Source organism: Nipponia nippon, unplaced genomic scaffold (assembly GCF_047370975.1).
Source record: "Nipponia nippon isolate SJK-2023a ecotype South Korea unplaced genomic scaffold, ASM4737097v1 scaffold_1, whole genome shotgun sequence".
In the NCBI taxonomy this organism is placed as follows: domain Eukaryota; kingdom Metazoa; phylum Chordata; class Aves; order Pelecaniformes; family Threskiornithidae; genus Nipponia; species Nipponia nippon.
Window position 1 is genome coordinate 41,338,380 of NW_028262290.1, and position 24,564 is coordinate 41,362,943.

A 24,564-nucleotide genomic window follows, 5' to 3' on the forward strand; every position below is an offset into this window, starting at 1 on the left:
TAGTTTACTGGGGAAAACAAGGGGTTTTTGCTAATGGAACTGCTGTTATACTTAGGGAAAATGAAGTTATCTTATCTTTCTCATCTTTATCATCGCAGATAATGAAGCAATTTCAGTAACGTGTGTGTCAGCGGATTGTTGGTGATGGTACATCCTTCAGAAAGAATACAAATAGACTTCACTGACCCTGGAGTGCTGAGAGTAACATGAAACTTACTCTGACTTGTAAACTGAGCAAACATGACATGGAGGTCACAGAATAAGGGCATATATGCATCTTTCAGCTCTTGTTTTGACAAAGTGACTTCCTTCTCCAGAGGGACATTTCTGCCATTTTTTTCCAGCATGTTTCGCCTTTCACTGGCTATTAATCCCAGTATGACTTAACTGCAAATTATGTTTCCCACCTATAAGCTCATGGGATTTAATTCTTAAATTTTTTTCATCATTTACCTGAGCACACAGAGTTAGCACTCAGAAGATCTAAGAAAATAAGGGTATGGAAAACAACACATTGAGTTTAAATCAAATGTAACAAGTTATAAATATTGGGACAAAGAGTATTATTAAAATTCACATTCACTAATGGAAATTTTTTATTACTAGCAGCTTTAAGAAATCCGGGTAGCCCATAACATTTTTAAAAATCTATGCATTTTCTAATATTCTATGCAGTATTCTTCCAGCTTTAGTAAGATAGCTTCCCTGTGTCTGATGCAGTCTAACATTTATATAGACATCAGTTTTAACCAGAATTTTCAGAACTTTATGAACTGGATTAACAAAGGAAGTTTTGCTAAAAGTGAAATTATTTGGAATATTCTTATTTTTCTGAATGTGTGGCTCATGAAACATCTTTGGTAAAGGTGTGGATAGCATCCCATCACAGAATACTTCAAAAGGAAGGAATCAGCACAGCAACTAGCGTATTTATTCAATGCAGTAGAACAAGTGTGGATGGGGTTTAGCCTCTTCATCATGCTAGCTAAATGATAAAGCACTATTAGCAGTTATCAACCTGTATGGTAAAGGACACTGAAATTCTTATCCCTGGTTTGCAGATGGGAAAATGAGACATGTCAAAGATCACTGCAGACTTTTGCTGGAACCCACCTTCTTGAATCTGTTTTCAACCAGGCCATCAAATATGATGACAATAGTAATGGCTGCTTATGTGAACAACTGTGACAGGCTTGGTTGTCTTTGTTGTGTAGGTTATTGGGTCAGTGATGCCAGTTCCAAGTTTGGAAAAAGCAAAATGTCAGGCTAGGTCAGGAAGCAGAGGGGCTAAATTCTTTTTTTTACAATGCTGAAGAGAAACCTGCAAGGTAATAGGGATTAGTTATTTTTCTAGCATAATAACCAAACTCCATGTCAAGGAGAATTCGATGGTCCAGATATGTGTTTTCCCATGGTGGGACTCTTAAAGAGACTTCAGAGGGGAGAACAGCAGCATTTTGTAGCTTCTAAGTATTGTCTGGTTTTTGTTTTTTCTCAACAGAGCTACAGTGAACCTGTTGATGTTAAAGCCTCCCCGCAACCTCAGATGATGAATTCAAAGCAGTCGGTGTTTCATGGGCCCACCCAGGCTCACTCTGCACTGTACCTCAGTTCCCACTACCACCAACAACCAGGAATGAATCCTCACATCACTGCCATGCATGCCAATATCCCCAGGAACATAGCGCCCAAGCCCAACAACCAAATGCCAGTGACTGTTTCCATAGCAAACATGGCTGTGTCCCCGCCACCACCGCTTCAGATCAGCCCCCCTCTGCACCAGCATCTCAACATCCAGCAACACCAGCCAATTTCAATGCAGCAGTCCATTGGAAACCAGCTACCGATGCAGGTCCAATCTGCTTTACATTCACCTACAATGCAGCAAGTAAGTTGTCTGGGGAAATGTATTTTTTGAGAAAAAAAAAAGTCATCCAGAAGTTGACATAGTGAGGGAGATTTAGAGCCATGGATTAGCTTTAGTTTTGCAGAGTTCCAAAACCGCAGTAGTATAGTCTGAGGACTTAGTCTTTCAAAGGCAAGAACAAATGAATGAGTTTACCTAGATGATGGGGAACTTCAGTGGAACTGTTTGTGCTAGCAACAATGTTCATCACATTCTTCTGAACACTAGCCATGTCTTCCCTAACAAATTCAGGAGGCATCCTTTAAATAGAAGTGTGTCCATAGATCCCTCTACAAATCTGGGAGTACCCTGAAATATAAGTGAAATGTTAAGTCTTCAGGAGACATATTTTACAAACAAAAGGCAGGCATGTCTAAAAAAAGATATGACTGTAGCATGTGCCATTATCCTTGTGCTGACTGTGACGTGGGATAGTCAGAGGCAACATGAAGCAACACAGGTTGTGTTAAACATCCTAGATTAAGTGAACAGTCAGTTTATGCTGCATTCATAACTTCATTTTGCTAGATAGACAGTCCTTTGTTTTACTGGAAATAAGTGGGCTGTCCCCAGTATCCCAATATGGTGGCTTTTTTTTTCATTTTCAGTGTTTTAAATAGTTGATTCTCAGTATATTTCCTAGGAGTTCTGAACGAATGCAGGCTAGCCATAGTATTGTGACTTTTGGGCCCAGGCCTATGGAGGGTTAGAGCAGATTAACTCTGCTGATTTCATGAGAGAAAATTCCTTTTTGTATTGGATGAGATCTGACTATCAATAATAAGATCTTGCTTTGCATAGAAGCATTAGAATGAAAACTTTTTGAATGGATTTGCAAGGATCTACAAAATTTGTATACACAAAACTTGTCAGTTCTGGTTGATAATACATAGTCATGAACTTGCTACATGTTTTGAATATCTCTATGAATTCACCTTTGCTAACAAGGTATTTGCATTTGCTTTCCAAGCCAGAAACATTTCATCTCAAGATTGGTCTTTAGAGATAGGAATACCTGAACACAAAACATAGCTTCTAGCTGGGAGAACAATTTAACAGGGAAAGAAATTTTCCAAAGCAGGACAAAATAAGAGCTGAAAGCAATCTGGACTGATAAATTCAGTTGTTCAGAAGGTAAACCAAGGTGTGCTCAGGATGATCTGGATTTTTTCAGAGACTTTGATCTTAGTCTCAGGAGTGATTTGGAGTAATTAGACAGAAAGGAAAAATTGTAAAGTGTTTACAACTTTTTCCTAGTCGAGTTTATTTTTCACGATCAGAGTAAACAGATTTATGACCACACAAATGTGAAGTCTTTTACTGTCATGTATTCCTGAAGGCTTTCCTATTAGTTAGAAACCCAGTGTCCCAGTGTGAGTGTCCTGGGAGAGCCCATGCTCAAGTCTCAGAGAAACTCGGGAGTTAACCTCAAGCCTGGACAGCAAGAATTAGCTAGTGGTAGTCCTAGACGGGTGAGCCAGCAGGGTCTGTCTGGAGATCCCAAGCCTAATGCAATCCTGGTTGAGCCTGAAGGCTCAGAGCAAGGAGAGACAAAGCCATGGACAGAGACTCAATGCAATAGCCCAGTTCATTTACCAAACGACATCTGTGACAGCAGCCTGTTGAGACTGTATAGTTATATTTCAGCAAGTTTTTATTGCAAAGTGATTCAGTCTTCCAAGTTCAGACTGTTTGCCAAGCTTAGTGTCATTTGTACATTACTTGTCCAATGCAGAGCTATAGAAGATCAAACCCCTTATGTCTTTTCCAGAATCATTGATAGCCATAATTTACCAAACAGATTTGAAAATCTGACTTTATTTATTGAATTAATAGTACAGTAGCGGCTAGCAAAAAATGTAATGCAGATGTTAGATACTTACATATGTGTACCTACATTGTCATCATCATTGTATGAATCCAAACACCTAGGCATTATTCCAAACTGTTACATACTACAAAAAGGTCAGATAATATGAATCTTTTGGTGTTTTATTTTACCAAGTTGCATACTTGAAGCATGTGCTGTGGACGTCAATGGCTTGAGAGTACTTTTCACTCGTCTGTGAGATTTGCGGCATGCAGTTGAGTTATTTCTAGCTCAAGAGAAAACACAGGGCACTAGGTTGTAGAAAACAGCTGTCTACAAGTCAATATGTAGACCTGTACCATGATGAATCTTTTGCTTTACTAAGTATGAGTACAGTAAAGTAAAAAATGCTGTACCTCTGTTCCTGCTCTCCATTGTTAAATTCATGAAAGGTTAGCTTCAATACTTTTTACCAACTCATATTGCATAGTCAGAAAGGCTGATGCTTATAATGAAGATACCATGGTGAGATATTTCTAGGCTTCACTCAAGGTGTCAGGTGCTTATTACCTGTTGAAATACTACACCGCCAATCTTAACTACATTTCTTTTTAAGCACTGTGGAACATCTACAAGCCAGTTTATATTTCTTATGCTCCTGCTTTTGTTCCAAAGTAGGACAATTTTTGTGCTCTGGAAAATCTATGTAATTTCACTTTGGAATATTTGTAATTTTTTTTTTTTTTGTTAGCATAGAACTGTGTAAACAGTTTGCAAATTGAGTTTAAATATAGAATCCATTTCCTTTAAAGAGTGATATTGGCAAAGACAAAGCAAAAAGTATGTTAAATTTTAGGGCAACAGTTGTACTAACAACACCATGATTTGTCATGCCAGAGCAGAACAGTGGTATCCTGTCTAGTCTCTTAGGTATGACTCTTTCTAGACATACTCAAGAAATGATAGAAAACATTATCCCCAGGATTGCATACTGCAGTAGAGCACAGAAGACAGGCTGACCACCAGAAGGCATGTAGCAAGAATTCAAGAAACTATAACTTGAAAGTAAAGGCCTCCTTCTGACTCAGTTGTCAAAAGACTCTGCTCTCCCCTCTGCTTGAAATTGAGCAAACACTCTGCTGATCACAGAGCATGCTAAGGAGGAAAAGACATAGTGGAAAGAAAAGCAAGCCTTCCAAACGATGACAGCAGCACAGACTCAACAGCAGTGAGGACAAAGAAGAGGCGTAGCACCACCCTGTATGTCCAGCCCGTGGTGAGGAGGGAAGGAGGACTCTGGATATGAGGTTCAGTCCCCAGCAGCATGTCATAGACCACTCCGCCTCATAAAACACAGACAAGAAGAATGGGAGAATATGTAGTCTGATAAAGCAGAAGCAATAGTTGCTTTTAATTCAACATTTTTTCAGTTCCTCTTCCCTCAGCTGTTTGGTTTCCTCCATGCTAAAGTTGTGGCCGCCCTAAGCCTTTTCCAAAGACTCCAGCAGGCAGCCAATTTATGTAAGGAGTAAGAACAGAAACTAATTAACATCCCACTCCCTACAGCTTGACTTGCAACAGGAGACATTTTCCTTTTCAGAAATATCACCACTGCTCATACCAAACAGATTAATACACTTCAAGAAGGAATGAGATAAATTTTCTCATGTCACACTGCAGTGTGAAGCTTAATAGGCAAGCGAGGGGTAAGTCTGTCAACAGATTCCTAGCAGACTTCTACCACAGGCATTCTCAGACTCACCTGCATGGGCACCACCATTGCAGAGAGACGGCTGTGCTGTAGACATGTTAGAAGCAGCAGTCACAGATCCTGCCGATGGTGGGTTCTTATTCAGCATCCAGCTTTGAAATAGTTCATGGTTTACTAGTGTGACGCTCAACAGTAGCAGGCTCTGGGAATCCCTGCTCTCTACAGATCCCCTGCTTTTGCTCTGGGAGATTTGGTCACTCATTTACTCTAGGAGAGGGAAGATAGTTTCTTAGAATCATAGAATCATAGAATCGTTAAAGTTGGAAAAGACCCTTAAGATCATCGAGTCCAACCATTAACCTAGCACTGCCAAGTCCACCACTAAACCATGTCCTCAAGCACCATGTCTACCCGTCTTTTAAATACCTCCAGGCATGAAGACTCAACCATTTCCCTGGGCAGCCTGTTCCAATGCCTGACTGCCCTTTCGGTGAAGACGTTTTCCCTAATATCCAACCTAAACCTCCCCTGGCGCAGCTTGAGGCCGTTTCCTCTCGTCCTATCGCTTGTTACTAGGGAGAAGAGACCAACCCCCACCTCACTACAACCTCCTTGCAGGTAGTTGCAGAGAGCAGTAAGGTCTCCCCCCTCAGCCTCCTCTTCTCCAGACTAAACAACCCCAGCTCCCTCAGCCGCTCCATGTAAGACTTGTGCTCTAGACCCTTCACCAACTTCATTGCCCTTCTTTGGACACGTTCCAGCACCTTGATGTCCTTCTTTTAGTGAGGGGCCCAAAACTGAACACAGTACTCGAGGTGGGACCTCACCAGTGCCGAGTACAGGGGCACTCTTAGATAAGTCTTCTTATCAAAGACCGTCTTGTAGTATGTCTGAAGGACTGCCAGCTCCAAGAAAAATCACATAAAGATCCAGATTTCAGTCCTGGCAGCAGAACACAGTTCCCCAGAACCACTCTGCGTGAAATCCACGAACTCTTCTTCTGTGCGTAACTTCGAGGAAGGACGGATAAGAAGTACTGGCCTGGGGAGAGAGTTCTGCCCCCACTGCTGCCAGGACAAGGATCTTCATCAGCTCCACAGGGAACAGCGTGTCCTCCTCCACTTCCAGCAGCCCTCACCTGCACGTGTGCAGCTACCAAACCAAGAGAGACTGCCAGCTGGAGAAGGGCAGTCTCCTCCCGGAGTCCACAAAAACTACAGAACATCAAGAAGCTTGGAAGTGTTGGTAGCCAAAAATCCTCAGTGACTGCACAATTCCTGTTATTTTTAAAATCAATTAATTCTGTGGAGTATGCAGCTGATGCAATGCATCCAAATTGTTCTGAAATGCACAAGGCAAAGTAAAATTTAAGTATTAGCATTTTGGGCATATGCCTAGCATCAGTAAATAGTTTTTAATTTCTTTTAAACAATCTTCTCTAGTTTGAGTCATCTGAATATTTTTTGTAGCTTCTGCAAAGTAGACCATTTTGTCTCTATTCCTTTCTGTTCCAAAACAGTTAATGAATAAATTAAATAATGGGCACTACTGTAGACCTTTGGGGTGCTCGTTTACAGTGTTAATCCTTTACGCTGTAAAAAATGACCATTTAGTTCTATTCTCATACTTAGATCTAAATTAGATCCTGTTTTTGATGATGTTTAACTTCTAATTCTGAAATATACTATATTTTTCTTAAATATTATTAACAGGAGCCATGTTAAAGTTTTACTTTGTTAGAGTCTAAATCCACTGTGTAGCAGTTTTTTCTTTCATCCACTTTTGACACACTGGAAGAATCCCAGTAGATTAGAAGAGTGTGATTTTTCTTTCATTAAATGCTCATGTAAGCGTCTTATGACTTTATTATTTTTTAACTGATACAGAGTTGTTTCCCTCCAGTCTGTTTCTTAGCTTTGACGTGATGTTTAATTTTTACTTAGTTGGGATCCGGTGATCTGAATCTTAACCCTTGTCATTCAAATCAGCATGATTTCTCCAAAGTTCAGGCTAAAACGGCATCTGAAGCTGCAACCTGTTTTCTTTTGCAAAGCCATTCTTTCTTTTCTCTACTTAAACAGACACTTGTGCTTCCTTCTGAGTATACCTCCCTCTCCAGCCTGTTGTACTGTGCTGTTTTGTGTGGAGAGTGATGAGTCCAAGGATTCGCTCCCTCCCAAATATGCCCAGTCCTTGTTAAGGAACCCATTTAAGTAGCCCTACTGGAAGCATCTCCTTCCCTGCTTAAAATCCTTCACCCAAGCATTGGGTGGGATGGTGGGTCCCATTAAAATCTCTGTCCCACTTCAGTTCACAGGTAGAGCAAGCAAAACTCGATTCTTAATGTCTAGTAACCATGGCTGCAAGTGTATGCATAACAAAGAAGCAGAAGATTAATGTATGTCACGTTTTATTTTTTATTTTTTTTATTATAATAACTCATTTCAGTCTACTTTTAGGTATTTTTTTTCCTTTAGAAAATAAATGTATACAGCAAAATGATTGCATAGCCTGCCAAAAATAATAGCCTCATTTTTTCTGGTATACATTATATACAGTAAACTCAGGGACCTGCTGTATTTGTCCAGATTTCTTCCCTTTTTTTGTGATGCTTTGTCTTCGAATGAGGTCAAGAGAAAAAAAAAATCATTAATATCTGTCAACTTCCTTTATAACCTTAAGGAAAAATCTTTGTATGATATCACACAGACAGATTTTCAATTTCCTTGTGTAATAAACAGATGCTTTAGGATTTGGATGTAATTTAAAGGTTTAAAATATCACATTGAGATTGATGAATAAATCAGTTGTGAAGACAAAAACACTGATGCCTGTTGAAAATACCTCTCCAGACAGGCAGGAAATGAAATTAGTTCCCAGTAAAGTGTGGAGATGAGGATCACTGTTTAGTTCTGCTGCAGGCTTTTTAGGACTTGCTACAGTGGCACAACGAAACTGCTAGGGCTACAGAAATCTAATTAAAGAGCAAATGTCCCTCCTGACATCGAATTAATCTTTATCAAGTTCCCTATTTTTATTTCAATCTGGAACAAGAAAATGAAATTTAAAATTCTAGGCATGTTGCAAAACAGTTGGTGATTTTCTCTTGAGCATTACAATGCAAAAACTTTCAGCATTGTTTAATTAGACCTCAAAGCACTCATTTTCTGAGCAGTTTTTATTTCATCATTGTTTGTTAAGGGCTTACATAAATAATACACAAATATTTACTACAAGCCTGGTACAAGGCTGTGTGCCTCTGTTGTACAGATCTATATTTCTAGAGCTTTTTCTGTTGATGAAAAAGCTGAAGTAACTATTGTTTACATTTTAAACATCACCATACTTTATCGGTCCTTCGTATTGAGTTCAGGTTTCTTAAATTACTTTGCCTTAACAAGCATGCTTTCCAACACCCACGTTATTACTTTTGCTGCTGGTGTTCTGGTAGCCCTCAACCAGGCTCAGTGCTGGCCGGTGCTGGGTCCTGCCCTTCAGCAGCACTCGGACCACGTCTGCAGAGCCCGGAGCTGGCCCCTGCCCGCTGGTGTGCCCGCATCAGTCTGCTTCTGGACCTGGAGCCTGGCTCCGATACCTCTGCACTGCATTAAAATCTATCACGTGAGCACATCCTAAGAAACAGGCCCCAATCCCAGGCAGTTATAAACTAAACAGACTTGCCAGGTGCAAGATGAAAGTGTTGTTACCCTTTGTTTTGCAGATAGCAGAATTAAGTTCGGATCTGTGGTCCCAACCTTAACATGAGATGTATCGATTCAGTCCAAGCATAAATGCATGCATGCTTCGCTGGAAGTAAGCCAAAGCAATTTGGCTGTGGTCACACAGAAAAACAGAGAAAATATGAGAATAAGTCCCCACCCAGTTCCAAGCTGGCATTTAAACCACAGGACCATCCTCCTGTATCTAAGCTATTTATTTGTCCGAAGTCCAGAAGAAATGGAACGGATATTGCACTGATGGTCTCTTCCTCTGATTTGGGGAACTGTCTCTTCTTGCTGCATGACTACTTGAGTCTCTGTACCTGCTGTCTTGCATGCTTCGCTACAGCACTGCTGGAGCTACTGGCCCCATATAGTGTTTTTCTTGTATATATGATCGTTTCATGAAGGCTGATAAGAGATAGCTCAGGGGCTTGGCTACCAAAGGTAAACCTGAGTGCCTGAGGGTATGATGTGTTTCTGTGGCTAGTTTCCTCTTACAGCTAAATTAGGAAGGCCTTATGGGTGATGTTTTGTATAAAAATGATGACAGTGATATACAAAACCAAATTTTCTGCCTTCTAATTACACAAAACTCCAATTAAAGTCATTGGGAAGTCTGCTCAATCAGAGTTTCCTTTGGATTCGTGGCAGGCATGGGGGCTGTTTATGCAGCCTGATGTGCAGGTTTAGAGCCTGGTGAAAAGGCTGTGTACAGAGCATGGGGGTTACAGTCACCACAGGTGGGTTTTATTTTACTTTATGAGCAGGGCAGTATACGTTACATGACAACTAGATGCTAGATTGAGCTCGTGAACGTGCCCACTACTAATGGTCTGTTTCTCAAAGTCATCAGGGACAAAGTGAGGCTTCGGAGAGCATTTAAGGTACTGAGATGCGACTTGGGATATTCTTCATGTGGAAGAGATTACGGAGGAAAGTTGCGCTTATTTACAGCCTAGGCAAGAATCTGCAGTCAGGATGAGTGGAGTGAGGTGACGGTGTACACGAGAGGCACGACAGGGCAGAACACCTGCGGGACCTCCAGGGAAGAGATGGAGTAGAAGGCACCAAGAAAGAGGGATGTGAAGAAGAAAGTGGCATGTTGTATTTGAAGGAAGCTCATTTCTGGGGATGGAGGGGGCTAGGCAGGAACTGAGAATACTCATTTATCTTGATTAAAAGTAGTGTGGCTGAGTTGTTAAACCTGCAGAAAAAAACCCAGGTCTTCCCAAAACTCCTGTCTTAATGAAGGCTGTGTATATGAAGCGATCACACATAATCCACCAGAATTTAAAACTAAAAGCTATGAGCTTTAATCCTATCTATACTGTATGTGGGCTTTGGCCAGAAGGAATGGATTTTCAAACTAGGTATCTTGGTTCAAGTTCAGTTTCTGGTTTAGCAGCTACACATCCAGTTAACTTGAGTGGGAATTATATGCCCTTGCCCCAGGAAGGAATTTGGTCTGTTTTTTTTCAGCAGGTATCGATTGTAGTTCTTCTAACTTTGCAGGAACATGATGTACATTTATATAGGGTGAACCAGATACACTAGCCTTGAAATGTCAATTGTTCTTCTGGTTTTGAAACACAGCATTTAAACATCCTCGTATATCAAAAGAGCTAAAAATTATTATGACTTTTCATATGACAGATATTTCAGGGAGCAGGTTAGATGTCTCTTTGTAACTTCCACTTTTTTCCTTGTCTTCGTGGTTTCAAAAAGCAAGTTATTCTGTGCTACTTTCACTACATTAGTCCAACAACTGTTAAAAAGCTTTGGTTGAATTTCTGTTTAGTTGAGAGAGAAGTACAAATAAAAGAAGCAGCAGATGGTCCCTTTGTGACTGAATGAAGAAAAAGGGTTTTGAGAACAATATGTGAATAGGTGTAGTCTAATAAAACAGTCAGCCACCTGCTGCCTACATCCTTCAAAAAGATTCTGTTGCATATTCTGGGAATTAACAACTTGTGCGTGTCCTTACGTTTAATCTAAATGGAAGCTCTAAGGAGCAAACAGACCTTTTTGCCCCAGTGCTGATTGAGTTGTTCTCTTGGTTTTGAATTGTTCCTACTCTGTCCCTTTTAGTTCCATCCTGTGACTGTGTAATAGCTAACAACGATTTGGCAGTGTTTCATTTCTCAAACCAAAGAAAGATTTAAAAACTTAGAAAGCACCTACACATTTTTTCCTATTTTAAGTTTGATAACCTAAAATACACCTGGAAAAGAAGTATTCTACTATTTCACAGTACACACCATTTGTTTGTTGTTTTTTTTTAATGCACCCAACCTGTTGCTTGGTTTCCATACATTGTAATGTACTTGCTTTCTCCTCTAGGGATTTACTCTTCAGCCTGATTATCAGAATATCATCAATCCAACATCAACAGCTGCACAAGTTGTTACCCAAGCAATGGAGTATGTTCGTTCAGGGTGCAGAAATCCTCCAGCACAGACTGTGGACTGGAATAATGACTACTGCAGTAATGGGTAAGCAGCCAGTGAATGCCACCTTGTGTTGAGCAACATTCATGACACAAGTATCTGATAGAGAATTTGGAAACAGCTTTATTGCCTGTTTCCCTACGGTATTTCAGAAGTGCACTGTGTTTATTTAGCAGTGAGACTGTTGTGGGGGAACAAATTTTCGATACATACATTTATTAGACACTGTTATCACCTTATTGCAGCACATACACTTTGGTCTTAGAGAAATTCCATTCCTTAGAAAATCAGAACTGAAATCTTAGGGAGAAGGTGCAGGAAAGAAGTCTTAAGATCACTACCTCCTACTTGAGAGGCAAATGGCGTGAATTATTTTCTCCAAGTGCTGAGGAGAGTTTGCTGCCAGTGTAAACAACTAGTTTGGGTCATGACAACGCACATCAGTGAGATGCAGGGGTGATGCATGGGATACAAGATACATGGAAGGGAATGGTATGAAGATCACATGACTGTAACCAGAAACAAACCACCATACCTGTAGGAGCTCTGTGCCCTTACTGTAAGGTTAGTAGCCCCCTCAAACCCTCAACTCCTCTGCAGCATGGTTTTTGTGGAGCCATGTTACTGTCCCAGGAACTGCCTGGAAACATTTAGGACTCCGAACAGAAGGTACCTTTTGAATTTTAAATGATAGATGTTGTGCCTTGTGAACATGACCACCAGCCTGACCTTCCCTTGACCTTGGCATGGATCCCCAAGGAAACGCAGATAAAAGCTCTTGGTTGCTACTAAAGTGTCAAATCCAGCCCAGACAAATGAACACAAAGCAGAACTAAAGACCAGTTTCACCCATTGCATTTACTCAGACTGAGAATTTCACTTGCATTATTGTTTTAAAGTATTTCTGGAACTCAAACTAGAACTGAATAAAAATCTTTTTTTGGTTACTAGTTCAGAATAACACCTTGACTAGAACCCGCTGACACTGAGGCAGACTTTAACTAGTCTGCACAGCAGCATCACTTTCCCCCATACCTATCACTGTTGCCCCATGACTTGCCCACTTGTTCAGCAGAACGGTCTCACTTCTGTGCTGTATCGCCATAATGTCTTGATCTGTGCTGCAGGACCTTATAGGAGCCTACCCAGCCCACAGACTTTTATACGTGCTTAAACTGAGCTCTGAATAGCCTGTCCTCTGTCAAGCAGGCCATAGCCACCTGTGGCTTTGAGTCCTGGTCTCTTCTGGAAAAAGCAATGTGCAATCATTGCCAGCAGTGACCTCTAGGTACTCACTGGGCATAACTTTCCCACAGCAGAAGCTTTCTCTGAGCAGACCCTGTATATACCCTGTGTAGATATGCCTTTGTGAATCTCTATGCATGGATTTAACCTATCTCTGCTATAGCATTGGCATAAATTGCCAGTGCAGCGGAGCTTGCTCTGTGCTGCTCCCAGACTCCAAACCAAGTAAGCTGTAAAGCTGTGGAAGAGCAGAGCTGGTGCCTGGGTTTTGGCAAGGAAGCAGGAGACAGAGTTAAACCTCTCTCCCAGAAAATCTCTGCAGTGTGAACCAAGCCCCATCAGTGATGCTTCTTCTGCTTTAAAAGATACGTTTTTTTCTGACTTCTACAGACTGTTCCGAATTAGAAACTTTTTGCTCTGAACTGATATGCTTCAGTTGAAGCTGAAACCCAGCAAGAACTGAATGTAAAAATGTGCTAGACAGTGCATTGGCAGAAGGTCTCCTGTAGAGCCTGGTTTCCAGTAGAGAGTTGGTCTAGTTGGCTCTGCCAGAAACTTCTGGTGTTCTCTTGCCCATGCTTACCTGAACCTGCCAACCCAACATGTTTGGCTATGTCTGTGCTAGTAAATAAGACAGGCCAGAGATATCAATGGCTGGCACGCATGTTCATGTAAGTAAACTCTCTTGCCCTCGAAGGGAAGTGCCCACATCATATAGGCTGCTTATGGAGCATCGTTCCAAGACCTGTGCTAAACTCTCAGCTGTACTTATGTGGTTTGTGAAGGAGAAATAGTCAGTGCTACCAACCTGCTAGTGCAGGTGATCCAAACCAGGGCTTACACCCATGTCCCAGGCCTGTGTAGTTTAGAGCCATATGTGGTCTCCAGATTGCTACATGCCACTATGGCACTAGGATTTTACTTATTATTACCATGGTAATGCAGCCGTACTTCAGTGATGTGCTTGGAATTAATGACATGCAGTAGAGTTGCGGGGGTTTTTTTGGAAGAATAGGACTAAAAATTTTACAAATTTTTTAAAAATCACATTTGTTCTTTTTCTCTTTGAACAGGGGCATGCAGAGGGACAAAGCACTCTACCTTACCTGAAAATCTGAAACACCTCTCCTTTCCACTGAGGAATGCAGGGAAGTCTTTTCATCATGGATTGCTTTATGCAGTCAAGGCAGTTCTGCATTTTATTAGGAAATACAAGTTGCTAAGCACTTAGGACTATTTGAGCTTGTGGGTCACTCACTCTGGAAAAAATAGTCTTGCTTCTTTCTTTTTCTTTTTTTTTTTTTTTTTAGCCCCCATTTTTTCTCTTTCTTTCTCCTTTCCACCCCTACCCTGAGATCCTTTAACGGACATTGCTTTTCTTCTTCCCTGAAGGAAACTTGGACCATTCAGATTTTATGTTGGTTTTTGCTGTGAAGTGCTGCGATAGTAACTGCCTTAGCAACTGTAGATGTCTTGGATAAAAGTCCTGGATTTTCCATTGGTTTTTCATAATGGGTGTTTATATGAAACTACTAAAGACTTTTTAAATGGCTTGATGTAGCAGTCATAGCAAGTTTGTAAATAGCATCTATGTTACACTCTCCTAGAGTATAAAATGTGAATGTTTTTGTAGGTAATTGTAATTGAAACTGGCTCATTCCAGTTTATTGATTTCACAATGAGGGTTAAATTGGCAAACATTCATATTTTTACTTCATTTTTAAACAACTGACTAATAGTTCTATATTTTCAAAGTATTTGGAGAAAAAAAGTAAAATATTCCCAAATTATATTAATTAAAAATATTGGCTTTGTCTCATGAAATAAACACAAAAAACTAGGATAAAAAACTAATGTTGATAAAGAGCAAACACATTTATTTTGTACTGCCTAAAAATGCTTCTTTTTTTTAAAGAAAATCACTTTATGTGTACTGGTTAGTAAACATCATTTAAGTCCTTTTATGTATAAAACTGCCAAACGCTTACCTGATATTTTATTAGATGCAGAAACAGATTGGAGACAGCTAAATTATAACCTTTACATATGGCTATGTATTATTGTTTCTTCATACTGTGTCTGTATTTAATCTTTTTTATGGAACCTGTTGCGCCTATTTATGAAATAATAAATATAGGTGTTTGTAAGTAAATTTGTTAGCATTTTAAAGAGGTTTCTTTGACGCTTTAACTTTTGCTGGCACAAATTGTTCACAATTGATGTGAATACTTTATTTAGTTTTTACAGTGACATATATAACACCGAACCTGCTTTACTGGCAGAAAATGAAGGTAACCAATACCTATTTCTGTATTTCTTTGGTTGTTAAGGAAAAAAAAAAAATGGTATTTTAAGTAATTCCCTTTTTAAAGCATTGTAGCAGGAAGTTGCCCAAAACTAAGTCTTGAACCAACAAAACTAGCTGAATAAAACTGCATAATGCTGCTTCTTGAAACTTTATCAGTTTTGGTTAATTAGTCAAGAAATAAAAATATTACCAACAGAAACATTACCAAATATGCTTCAGCCATTTTATTATACATCCAAAAGGTCCTACAGAGTTTTAGGAAGTATATCACAAATACATCCCACAGTGAAAGGTAAGTTCAATATCCACAGGGAAAGGGATAAAAAAAATCCAAAAGAAGGTATTTTGTCAATGTTCTGGATCAGGAATAGCTCTGAAAATGTATTTCTGGAGGATTTCATCTTGGATGCCTGTCCAATTAATGGAGAGTACCACTGATTTGTATTTCCTATGTGAAATAAAGAAAGCAACTCGGATAAAATGCACATTATTCAATGCCATTGATTTTTCTTTAAAAAAAAATCAGAAACAAAGGTATTCTTGCTTTGGAATGATTTCAGGAAATGTACAATCGGAATCACTTGGCATGTAATAACTAATAAATAATGCAGATCAGATGTGATTACTCAAATGACTGTAGCTGAGAGCTCTAATTTTCCTGTCTTGAAACTGTATGAGAACTCGTGATTAAATTCACAGTTTATTGTTTGTCTGTTTAGTACTTTAGAAATATACCAGCACTACTAATTACCCAATGTCTTCTATTTATTATATTATAGTAAACTACATTTTCCACTCATATTAATTCTAAAGCGAGAAGATAATTACTGGGGATGAGAAAAATCAGCTTTGATTTTGACAGGCAGTTTTCCTTTTTCTTTTACGGAAAAGAACTGTGTTATCTCCATTTCTTTTAGAGCAGGTGCGCAGTCACATAAAGTTGTTAATTTCAGTATCCAAGCAGAGTTCAAAATACAAGAAAACTTTAATGTAAATAAAAAAAAAATACATCATGAATAAAATACTTATTCTGTATGAACCTCTGGCTAGTTGGTGTCTCTTCATCTGTAAGAAGGGAACCCTGCAGTGTGTTTACCATGCAGCACCTTACCCATCCTGTGGTTTGAGTGTGGTTTTGTGTCCAGGCTCTGTTTGGATGGGACAGCTATACTGGAAGAGCAGCAGTTTTGGCCAGGGTTATACTGAAGCTACTTTGTCCCAAAGGAAAGATCCAACTTCGATGCATAAGTGTCAGTTCTTCATGTATGACCTTGGGAAAAAAGCAATGGTTGTCGGCCAAGGGCGATCTGCTATTTGTTTTCAGCTGCGTATTGACAGATAAAAATTGTCAATAGATGGAGCCTAGAAGGTTGAGATCCTTTTGTAAGCAGGTGAGGCTCCACTGGAGTTCATGAAGATTTGCCCCATCCTTCGCTGAAGCTCTGTGGCTTAGGCACCACAGAAACACATATACCCAAGTCCCTGGTTGTAAGTCACCATCTGTCATAATGATGATAATGGGAAAGCACACAAGAACAAAACAACCTACATATTAGAGCAACATAAATATATATTTACAGCAACTAAATACGATAAAGACATCTGTCAGAGTGATAGAAACCAAGGGAAATAATGTCTTCCATTAACTGAAATTAATTTTTTTTAATGATTTTTTTAAAACGGTAGGCAAAATGCAAGACTAGCAACACAGGCACTTGGAAAGATGTAAATCCCCTTTGCTTGCACCAAGGTAAGCAGAGGTTTTGAAAAGGAAAGGCTCTTTGAATTTACTGCTGCCCTCTGATTGCCCCGTTCCGGCGATGTGAGTCCCAGTCTCTCCATCACCAAACTCACAGAGGTTTGAGCAGAAACCCCATCCAGCTGCTGCCTCTGACCCAAAGAAGCTCTTTGAAGGGACTCGCTGTAGGATTTTTTCCCCCCACATTCATCCACAGGCAGTAAGTAATGAATGTATTCATGGAGGGCCCCAGCCATTCACAACGAAACCTAATGTATTCGTGCCCACTTCTCTCTCTCTCACCAAATACCCGTTCCTGATTGAAGTGGTGTCTGTGCCAAATATTCCCTGCGAGGCTCCTCTGTAAGCAGGAAACCCAACAGTAAAAGACCTCATTACCAGAAGGTAAAAGATGCTCTTACCACCTTCCTCAACCTTCTGAGACTTCATCTCAACCTGAACTACCATCTCCCAGACTGTATCTGATTATTTCTTACCTGATCCTGTAAACATGGCAGATCCACAGAGATCTCTTTCTGTGCTCTGGGGAAACGGAGTAGGTAAAAATCCTTATTTTGCACACACTGTGAGAAGCAGCTAAAGAGCTGTATGTAACCCATACAGGAGCTACTCCCCAGAACTCCCCTTGATATGTAGGTACGGATATAGATATAGATATAGATATAGATATAGATATAGATATAGATATAGATATAGATATAGATATAGATATAGATACAGGTATTGATACAGAGAGAGAGAGATACATACATACATACACACATAGATACATAGATAGATAGATATACAACCATTGCCCTGTTAATTATTTATCTAGTGTCTTCAAGCCCTTTTGCATTTAAATAAAATATTATTTAGTGAGTATAGCAGTGAGCGGGCAGTGCTGCAGGAGGTGCTGAGCACCTCGGAGAACACGAGGTGCTTTGTGTCAGGTCTCACAGACAGCATTTGCTTTCCTTTGCAGAGTCATGTATTTTATTATTACCCAGCAGCACATTAAATCACAACTCAAATGTAGTTCTTATTCCACTGACAAGAGGACAAGTGAGAACAATGACTTGTAACATTTCAGAGTCTGTCACAGTTACTGCCTAATTAGAGAAACCCACTAGCAAATGTGCATCTGCATGGATCCTGCGACTGTCATCATTTCACATTCTATTAAAGGCTTGCTGTTATAGACACTTTACAAAGAAATTTCATTCAGGCTAATACCAAGCTGGCAAACATGTAATTGGCTAGAAAATAAAATAGGAAAGAAAAAAAAAAAAAAAAAAAAAAAGAGAGGAAGAGGAAAAGAAAAGGAAACCTTCCTATTTGGAAAACAAGCTGTGTGCAAAAATCCACAGTATACCGCGGAGAAGATCCTTACCCTCTGACAATTGTGTGTTTACAACGAGTCTGAGCATAATTGCTCTGATGAGCTGTCAAGGAAAAGATTAATTTGGCAAAGATTAGTATTGACTTGCTGTTTATTAAGGCTTTTAAACAGCTGTATCTGGCAACATTCCTGTAAGTGCCTGTCATGTCTGAAAATCAGGCTCACACCCGGGTGCTTGCCAGCTGTTGCTAAACAATCTTACCACTTTGAGTATCTTTCTCCAGGCCAAACAGCAAGAGCAAAGTATTGCCAAATGAGTCTCTCTCATCCTGTCACTTTTCAGGGGATCTGAGAGCTCAGATGTCAGTTGATGGCTCGATGGCTGGGCTGATAGCAGCTACCGGCAGCCGGCAGGGTGGTTAGAGAGGTGCTCCACCAACCTGTCCCCCATGCCGAGGGGAGCCTGCTGCTGTTAGTCACCTCACCAACGCAGAAAACCACAGCTTGCAACTGCTGTAATGCGAAGGGGTTTAAAACCCCTTAGTGCCCGCGATCAAAGTTTGGTAGGAGGCAGAACTCCAGAGCAAGTGGTTCAGCCCCCCGGGCTCTGATGGAAAAAGCCAACAGACTAGGAGGGTGTGTGAAAGTAGAGTAGACACCATTAATCTTTATAAAATGAGCCAACATTTTCTTCTATGATTTTTTTTTCTCCAGACTGCTGATAAACAAAAGTCGTAAAAGCCACGCACACAAAATACCCTGGGTCAATGGAAACCTGTAAAAGGAAAGATGTCAGCTGTTATTTTTGTTACGTTACTTAAAACATTTCAGCTTGCATTGTAGGCTTTAGTAGCTAGCTCAGAAACAAATAATACCAATGGAAAGAAGGATAAACGGCTGCAGCTAAACGCCAATACAAATAGCCATGTGTTACAATTAAAGTTGATTTGGCCTTTCCAATAGAACTCTGATTTTCTGGGATTAATCTCGACCTTTTCAAGTTGCATCAGGCTGAAATAAGTTGTCAGAACAGATGTGAATTTTGTTTTCAGAGAACAATTGTAATCCAGTAACCCTTAGAACATCAGCGTTTTCCAGACCATCAGCCCGCTGAATAGGGAGGATGGGGACGGCAGACACTCAGCTCACACAGCAGGCAGAACCAGAGGACGCATAGCAATGTCCAGAGGCTGGAAGTTTAGGTCAGAAAATTTCAAACTGGAAACAAAGTACTTTTCCTTTTAACTCTGAATTTACCAAGCAGCACAGTGGATGCACAACCACTTGAAAAAAGATGTTAGATCAGGGATGGGTACCTTTGTAAAACACGTGTTCTTTAGCTAAGTCAAACGTGTAAGCGGGTGATATTCCATGCGCCACTGTTTCACAGCAGGCTGGGCACGCATTTTGTAATACAGAAGTCTCTGAAGGCTCCAAGAATCACACGTTTCAGTGCTGCTTTAAGCTAGCTTTCTAAGAAGTTTTGCCTTACAATCTGCAAGGCTCCAGTATTAAAAAAAAAAAAAAAAAAAAAAAAAAAGAAAGAAAGAAAAAGAAAACCTCTGTTGAATATTCAGGCTTCTCACATTTTGATACCTAGAGGTAAAAACTTCCCAGCTCTATGCAGAGCATATATGCTGACCTTGGTGCTCCCAAAGTGCTGAGTTTCAGTGGAAGTAAAAAAATCCAAAGCTGTTCCAATACGGGTGGGGGGTGGGGGGCAGAGGGGCAATTCACCTTCCCGTGCAAGCACAGCAACTGCAGCAACGTAAGCCCTCTTACAAAAGCAGGTTGCTTTTGTATTACCAGATTTCCTCACAATGAAACACTTGAATCCATGTTTATGCCATCAGTGCAGTCGTATTGTTAAATACTGAAGATGCAAGAGAGATTTTTCCTGCTGTCTATATAGCACGGCTTAGATAGCAACATGCCGTTCCAAAGTTCATTCAAAAGCATGTCATCACTTGAATAAATAAGGCTAGCTGATGCCTTAATTAGTAGAGTAAGCCTTCACGTTTTGATATCTACTTCTGCTCAGAGTTCTGAAATAATGAGCTGAGCCTCTCCACTCCTCTGGCATACAAGCATGTGTTACATGGTTTTGTTGAAGAGATAAATACCAAAGAAGGTAAGTGATGTGCCCGGGGACACAGAGTAATTTAGAGGAAGAGTAGGTGAGATCTGAGAGTTTTCAAAAACAGTCTTCTGCTTTAGTCATAACTGAAGTTCAACAACTGTGAAGCAGTGCTCAGATCCATGAGGATGGCTTTAACTCAGGTGAGATTTTACAAATAATAAATAGGGGGAGGTTTCCAGGTTTTATTTGTCTTTAGTGGTTTTACACTTTTAAGTCATATGTGTACAGCTGAGTGCTATTTTCAAACTTAACTGTAAACTAACTTTAAAAAGATTAAAATAACAAGAGAGATGTCTAAGTAATCTCTGGTCTCATGTTCCTGGAATTTTGTATCAAAATTTCAAAGCTCAAGAGACTGGAATTTTGACTATACTGTTCATACCCCTCAAACATCTTTATTTCTCTCTTCCTTTTTGCAGAATTTCTCCCTAGAACCCAGCAAAGTAAACCTGTATGACTTTCTACATCAGATTTAACAAAGCACCATACATATACATATATCTGCACACCGAGGAGACTCCATAGGACCCACAAGGAGAGCATCATGACAGCTGAATGGACTGTCCTGCCACTGAGCCCCCAGCAGAAGTTGCCCTCTGCAAACAGGCTGGAAGCAGTTGCACAAGGAGGTCCTTGCAGGAAGGTCATGCTTCTGCAGTACAAGGGTGATAGATTTTCAAGGCTGAGTATTTCTAAACTCTCAAGAGATAAGTTTTTGAGAAAAATTTGATCAAAAGCCAGAAAGAGGCTATCATCTCTAATCGTACTGTTGTCACCTTTGGACTGGGAAGGAACCTGAGCCCAGAGGTGGGAGTCTTTCCAAAAGTGATCCCAGTACAAGCGAAACATTGACACACTGGAGTGAATCCAGTGGAGGCCACCACAATGGTCAGGGGCTGGAGCACAGGGCACAGGTGGAGAGGCTGAGAGTGCTGGATCTGGTTAGTCTCAAGGAGAGGAATCCAAGAGGAGCTCTTACTGCAGTCTGAAACTGCCTAGGGGGTGTTTATAGAGAACACAGAGCCCAAATCTTTCTGGACGCACACACGAAGGACAAGAAACAACAGACACAAGTTGCAATGAGGAAATTCTGATTACGTATTAGGAAAAAAAATCACCAGGAGGGAAGTTGAAAACACTGACACAGGACCCCAGAGAGGCTGTGGGATCTCTGTCCTTGGAAATATTCAAAACCTGACTGGACAGCCCTGAAGAGGCCCACCTAAGTTGCACTGGCTTTGGCTGTGGGGATAGGGTAGACCAGAAAACCTCCAGAGAACCCTTCCAGTCCAGGCTAGTCTGTGATTCTGTTTCACGCCAAATCCTCTACACATAGGATAGAAAGAAAGCCCAGCGGATCATGGTTATTTGGCCTCAAATTGGGAAAGGGAGTGCGAAAGTCTTTGTTGGTTACTTCCTGTTACACACCTCATGTACTACAGTAAATTGCGCTATTTTAAACTGTAGTTTCACGGTCTGGTTTTACATGTACAAAAAAAAAATAAAAGTGACCGTCATTTGTATCTGAGTTTCCTGTAGAGGTTTATTTAAGGGGAAATAAAACTCCCAAGCAAATCATAAACCCTAACCCACTGATTGCTTTCCTGAAATGAATTTAGTTTGCATTATTGGGAGTGCAACGTTCATGCAAAGACAAGCGGGAGTATATTGGTTGCCAAAGCAAAGCTGCCTGGTTAAAGCTTGGACTCTAGGGAGCAAGACCTCAGATAAATGAAGGAAAAAATATAGAGTTTTCCTTTTTTTGTTGTTTTTTTTTTTAATGTATAGCATTCTAAAGAAGTGTCTGGGGGCTTCAATACGTGACTTTGCATTTTAATGCTTTTCCTCCACCAGATGGTTTAGATAAAAACCTATTAGTTTCATTCGTGCAAATGGTTTCATATAAAAAAAATGTCTATTTTTAACATTTTTGCCTCAAGGCTTGGATTTAACTTTTTTTTTTTCAGAAGTGAAGAAGTTTTCACTAGTGTATAATAGTTTAATCATCATAATTCTTCGAATCAAATAAGATTCATACCAGAATGTGGTTGATGAGTCCTCTAAAAGAATTTATGTCCAAAAAAGTGCATTAAAATTACTTCATAAATTTGATTTATGTATCTTTTCATACAACCTTCTCTGTTTGCAATTTTCCATGAGCTTAGTTATGATTATTTCAATCTCTGCAAAAGTAGTGTATATGTTCTGTCAGGCATAATGATGCAAACCCTTTATCTTCCTTTTTTGTCTTGATGGCATTACTTTGCAGAATACATTCAGTGTGTGAAAACTGGAGACAGTTCACTACTGGAAACCCTAATTGCTATTACAGGCAAATCCACTCCCATTTCTGGAGGTAGGGAATTCCCCCTAGCAATGAAATTAATGTGGCTCTGCTATGCACATGCTGAGGGGATGTTAGGAGGGCATACATGAGTAATTTTAATTCTGTGAGGTCTTTCTTTATCATTCAAAAAGCTCATTTGGAACCAAGCGGAGCAGGACATGGGAAACGCCAGAATCTCTTCATTAACATGGTCATCATGGTTGATCCAGAACAGACACTATCTGCCATTTTCTCTCATTTCAGCAGAGCTCTCTGAGTGCTCAGTGGTGTCCAGCACCCAGCCCATCAGTCATGCAGAACACTAGGACCTAACTCTAGCACCGGATGGAGGCACATTGTTAGGAACCTGATCACGCTGGCCTCCCTCTGTAGTCAGCACCTCCAAAGTGCATACTATGTAGGACAAAACTCCTCTGTCCTTCGCCTACTTCTCTACAGCACTTGGAGAGCCTAGAAACCAAAGTCTGCACTACACTAGGAAGTAATTCTGCCCATTAAGAGTTGATCAGCGAATTGAAGAAGTATACAGACCAAAGCTCCTACAGCTGCACTGCATGAAGTTCAGGGGTTTCACTTAGGACTACCTTTACCCTCTTCCCCTGAACTGCACCTCATCACCAGTAAATCAGCAATTCACATGCTAGAAGTTAGGTGGCTGAACTCATATTTAGACTCTGACAGGTATTTAGCAATTTAAATGCTTTAACTGTTAACACAGAGATTTAAACCAAACAAATAAACCTTATGTGTGTTTTCCTGGATTTGGTCCTTCAGCTACTGTGCCAGAAAAAATGTTGGCAAGTAGCTATGGGAAGAAAGAAGGTAAAGGAGTCAAAAGCAAGAAAAGAGGAAAAGAAAGGCAATAACATCCCTATGTGTCTTCACGACATGGGTTTGTGTAGTATCGCATTCTGTTGGACATTTAGAGAACCTGAGCATATGTAAATAGAAACCGCTCCAAAGAACAAAACTCTCCATGCAATAAGGGGATTTCCAGTCATGAGTATATTGCTTGCAGGATTTACACCACAGGGGCAATACGCTGACAGACCGTGACTTCATATATACATCACTGTATTATTATAGCTGTTAGGATGTTCAGGAGGTTGTAATTAGTGAGCATCAGGGTGTGTAAGCCCCCTGTGTGGTGCTGCCAAGGCTAATCCATGTCAGTGCCTACAGGCAATGGTGGAAAATAAAACATTTCAACGAACAGCACCAGGAAAATCTAAGCCAGGCCAAGACAGTCATAAGGCCCTGTGATATCAAACAAAAGTAAACATAATCCATGGGTCAGAAATAACTGCTGATCCAAAGCTTATTTTTGTGGTGCACCTCCCACATCAAGAGAAAAATTTGGATAGGAAAATGGCAAATGGGAGTGTTGTGTTGTTGTTTTTTTTTTTTCCTCCCAAAATAATCCAAACAGCTATCAGCACATGACATACAGCCATGGGCTGTAGCTGGGGCACAGGCATTTGCACCCGTGGGCACCAAGGGCTGGATGAGAGATCTCCACCATGGAGCGACTGTTACATCAGAAGTGGGTAACTGTCCCATCTGATGCTCCTTACTGGATTGTGAGATGTGGATCTGTTTGCCCAGGTCAGAAGTTAGTGAATTCCTTTTGTAACTGATGACACCTTCAGCTTTCCATGTGACAGCAGCTAAAGGTTGCACTTAATTTCCTTTTAGGTCAGAGCCTGTCCCTTCCTCAGCACCTCCGCTCCACCAAAACGCCTTGGCCCTGCTCCCTGCCCTCCCAGAGACCAGCCCAAGGAGAACAGCAGACACCTGCAGTATGGGAGATACCTCACACAGGCTGGTAAGGAGTCTAATCATTACCTT

The 24,564-nt window shown here is 40.5% G+C and overlaps 1 protein-coding gene across 4 annotated transcripts in view; it reads left to right on the forward strand.

The window, feature by feature from the left end:
* Positions 1–16,109, forward strand: part of TOX (thymocyte selection associated high mobility group box) — a 222,856-nt gene extending 206,747 nt beyond the window's left edge. For all 4 annotated transcript variants that reach the window (XM_009473046.2, XM_087735504.1, XM_087735531.1 and 1 more), the window contains 3 exons: positions 1,502–1,888; positions 11,490–11,641; positions 13,915–16,109. In XM_009473046.2, the coding sequence (XP_009471321.1) occupies positions 1,502–1,888; positions 11,490–11,641; positions 13,915–13,951 (576 nt within the window). In that variant the 3' untranslated portion in view covers positions 13,952–16,109. The remainder of the gene's footprint in view (positions 1–1,501; positions 1,889–11,489; positions 11,642–13,914) is intronic.
* Positions 16,110–24,564: the final 8,455 nt, after the last annotated feature.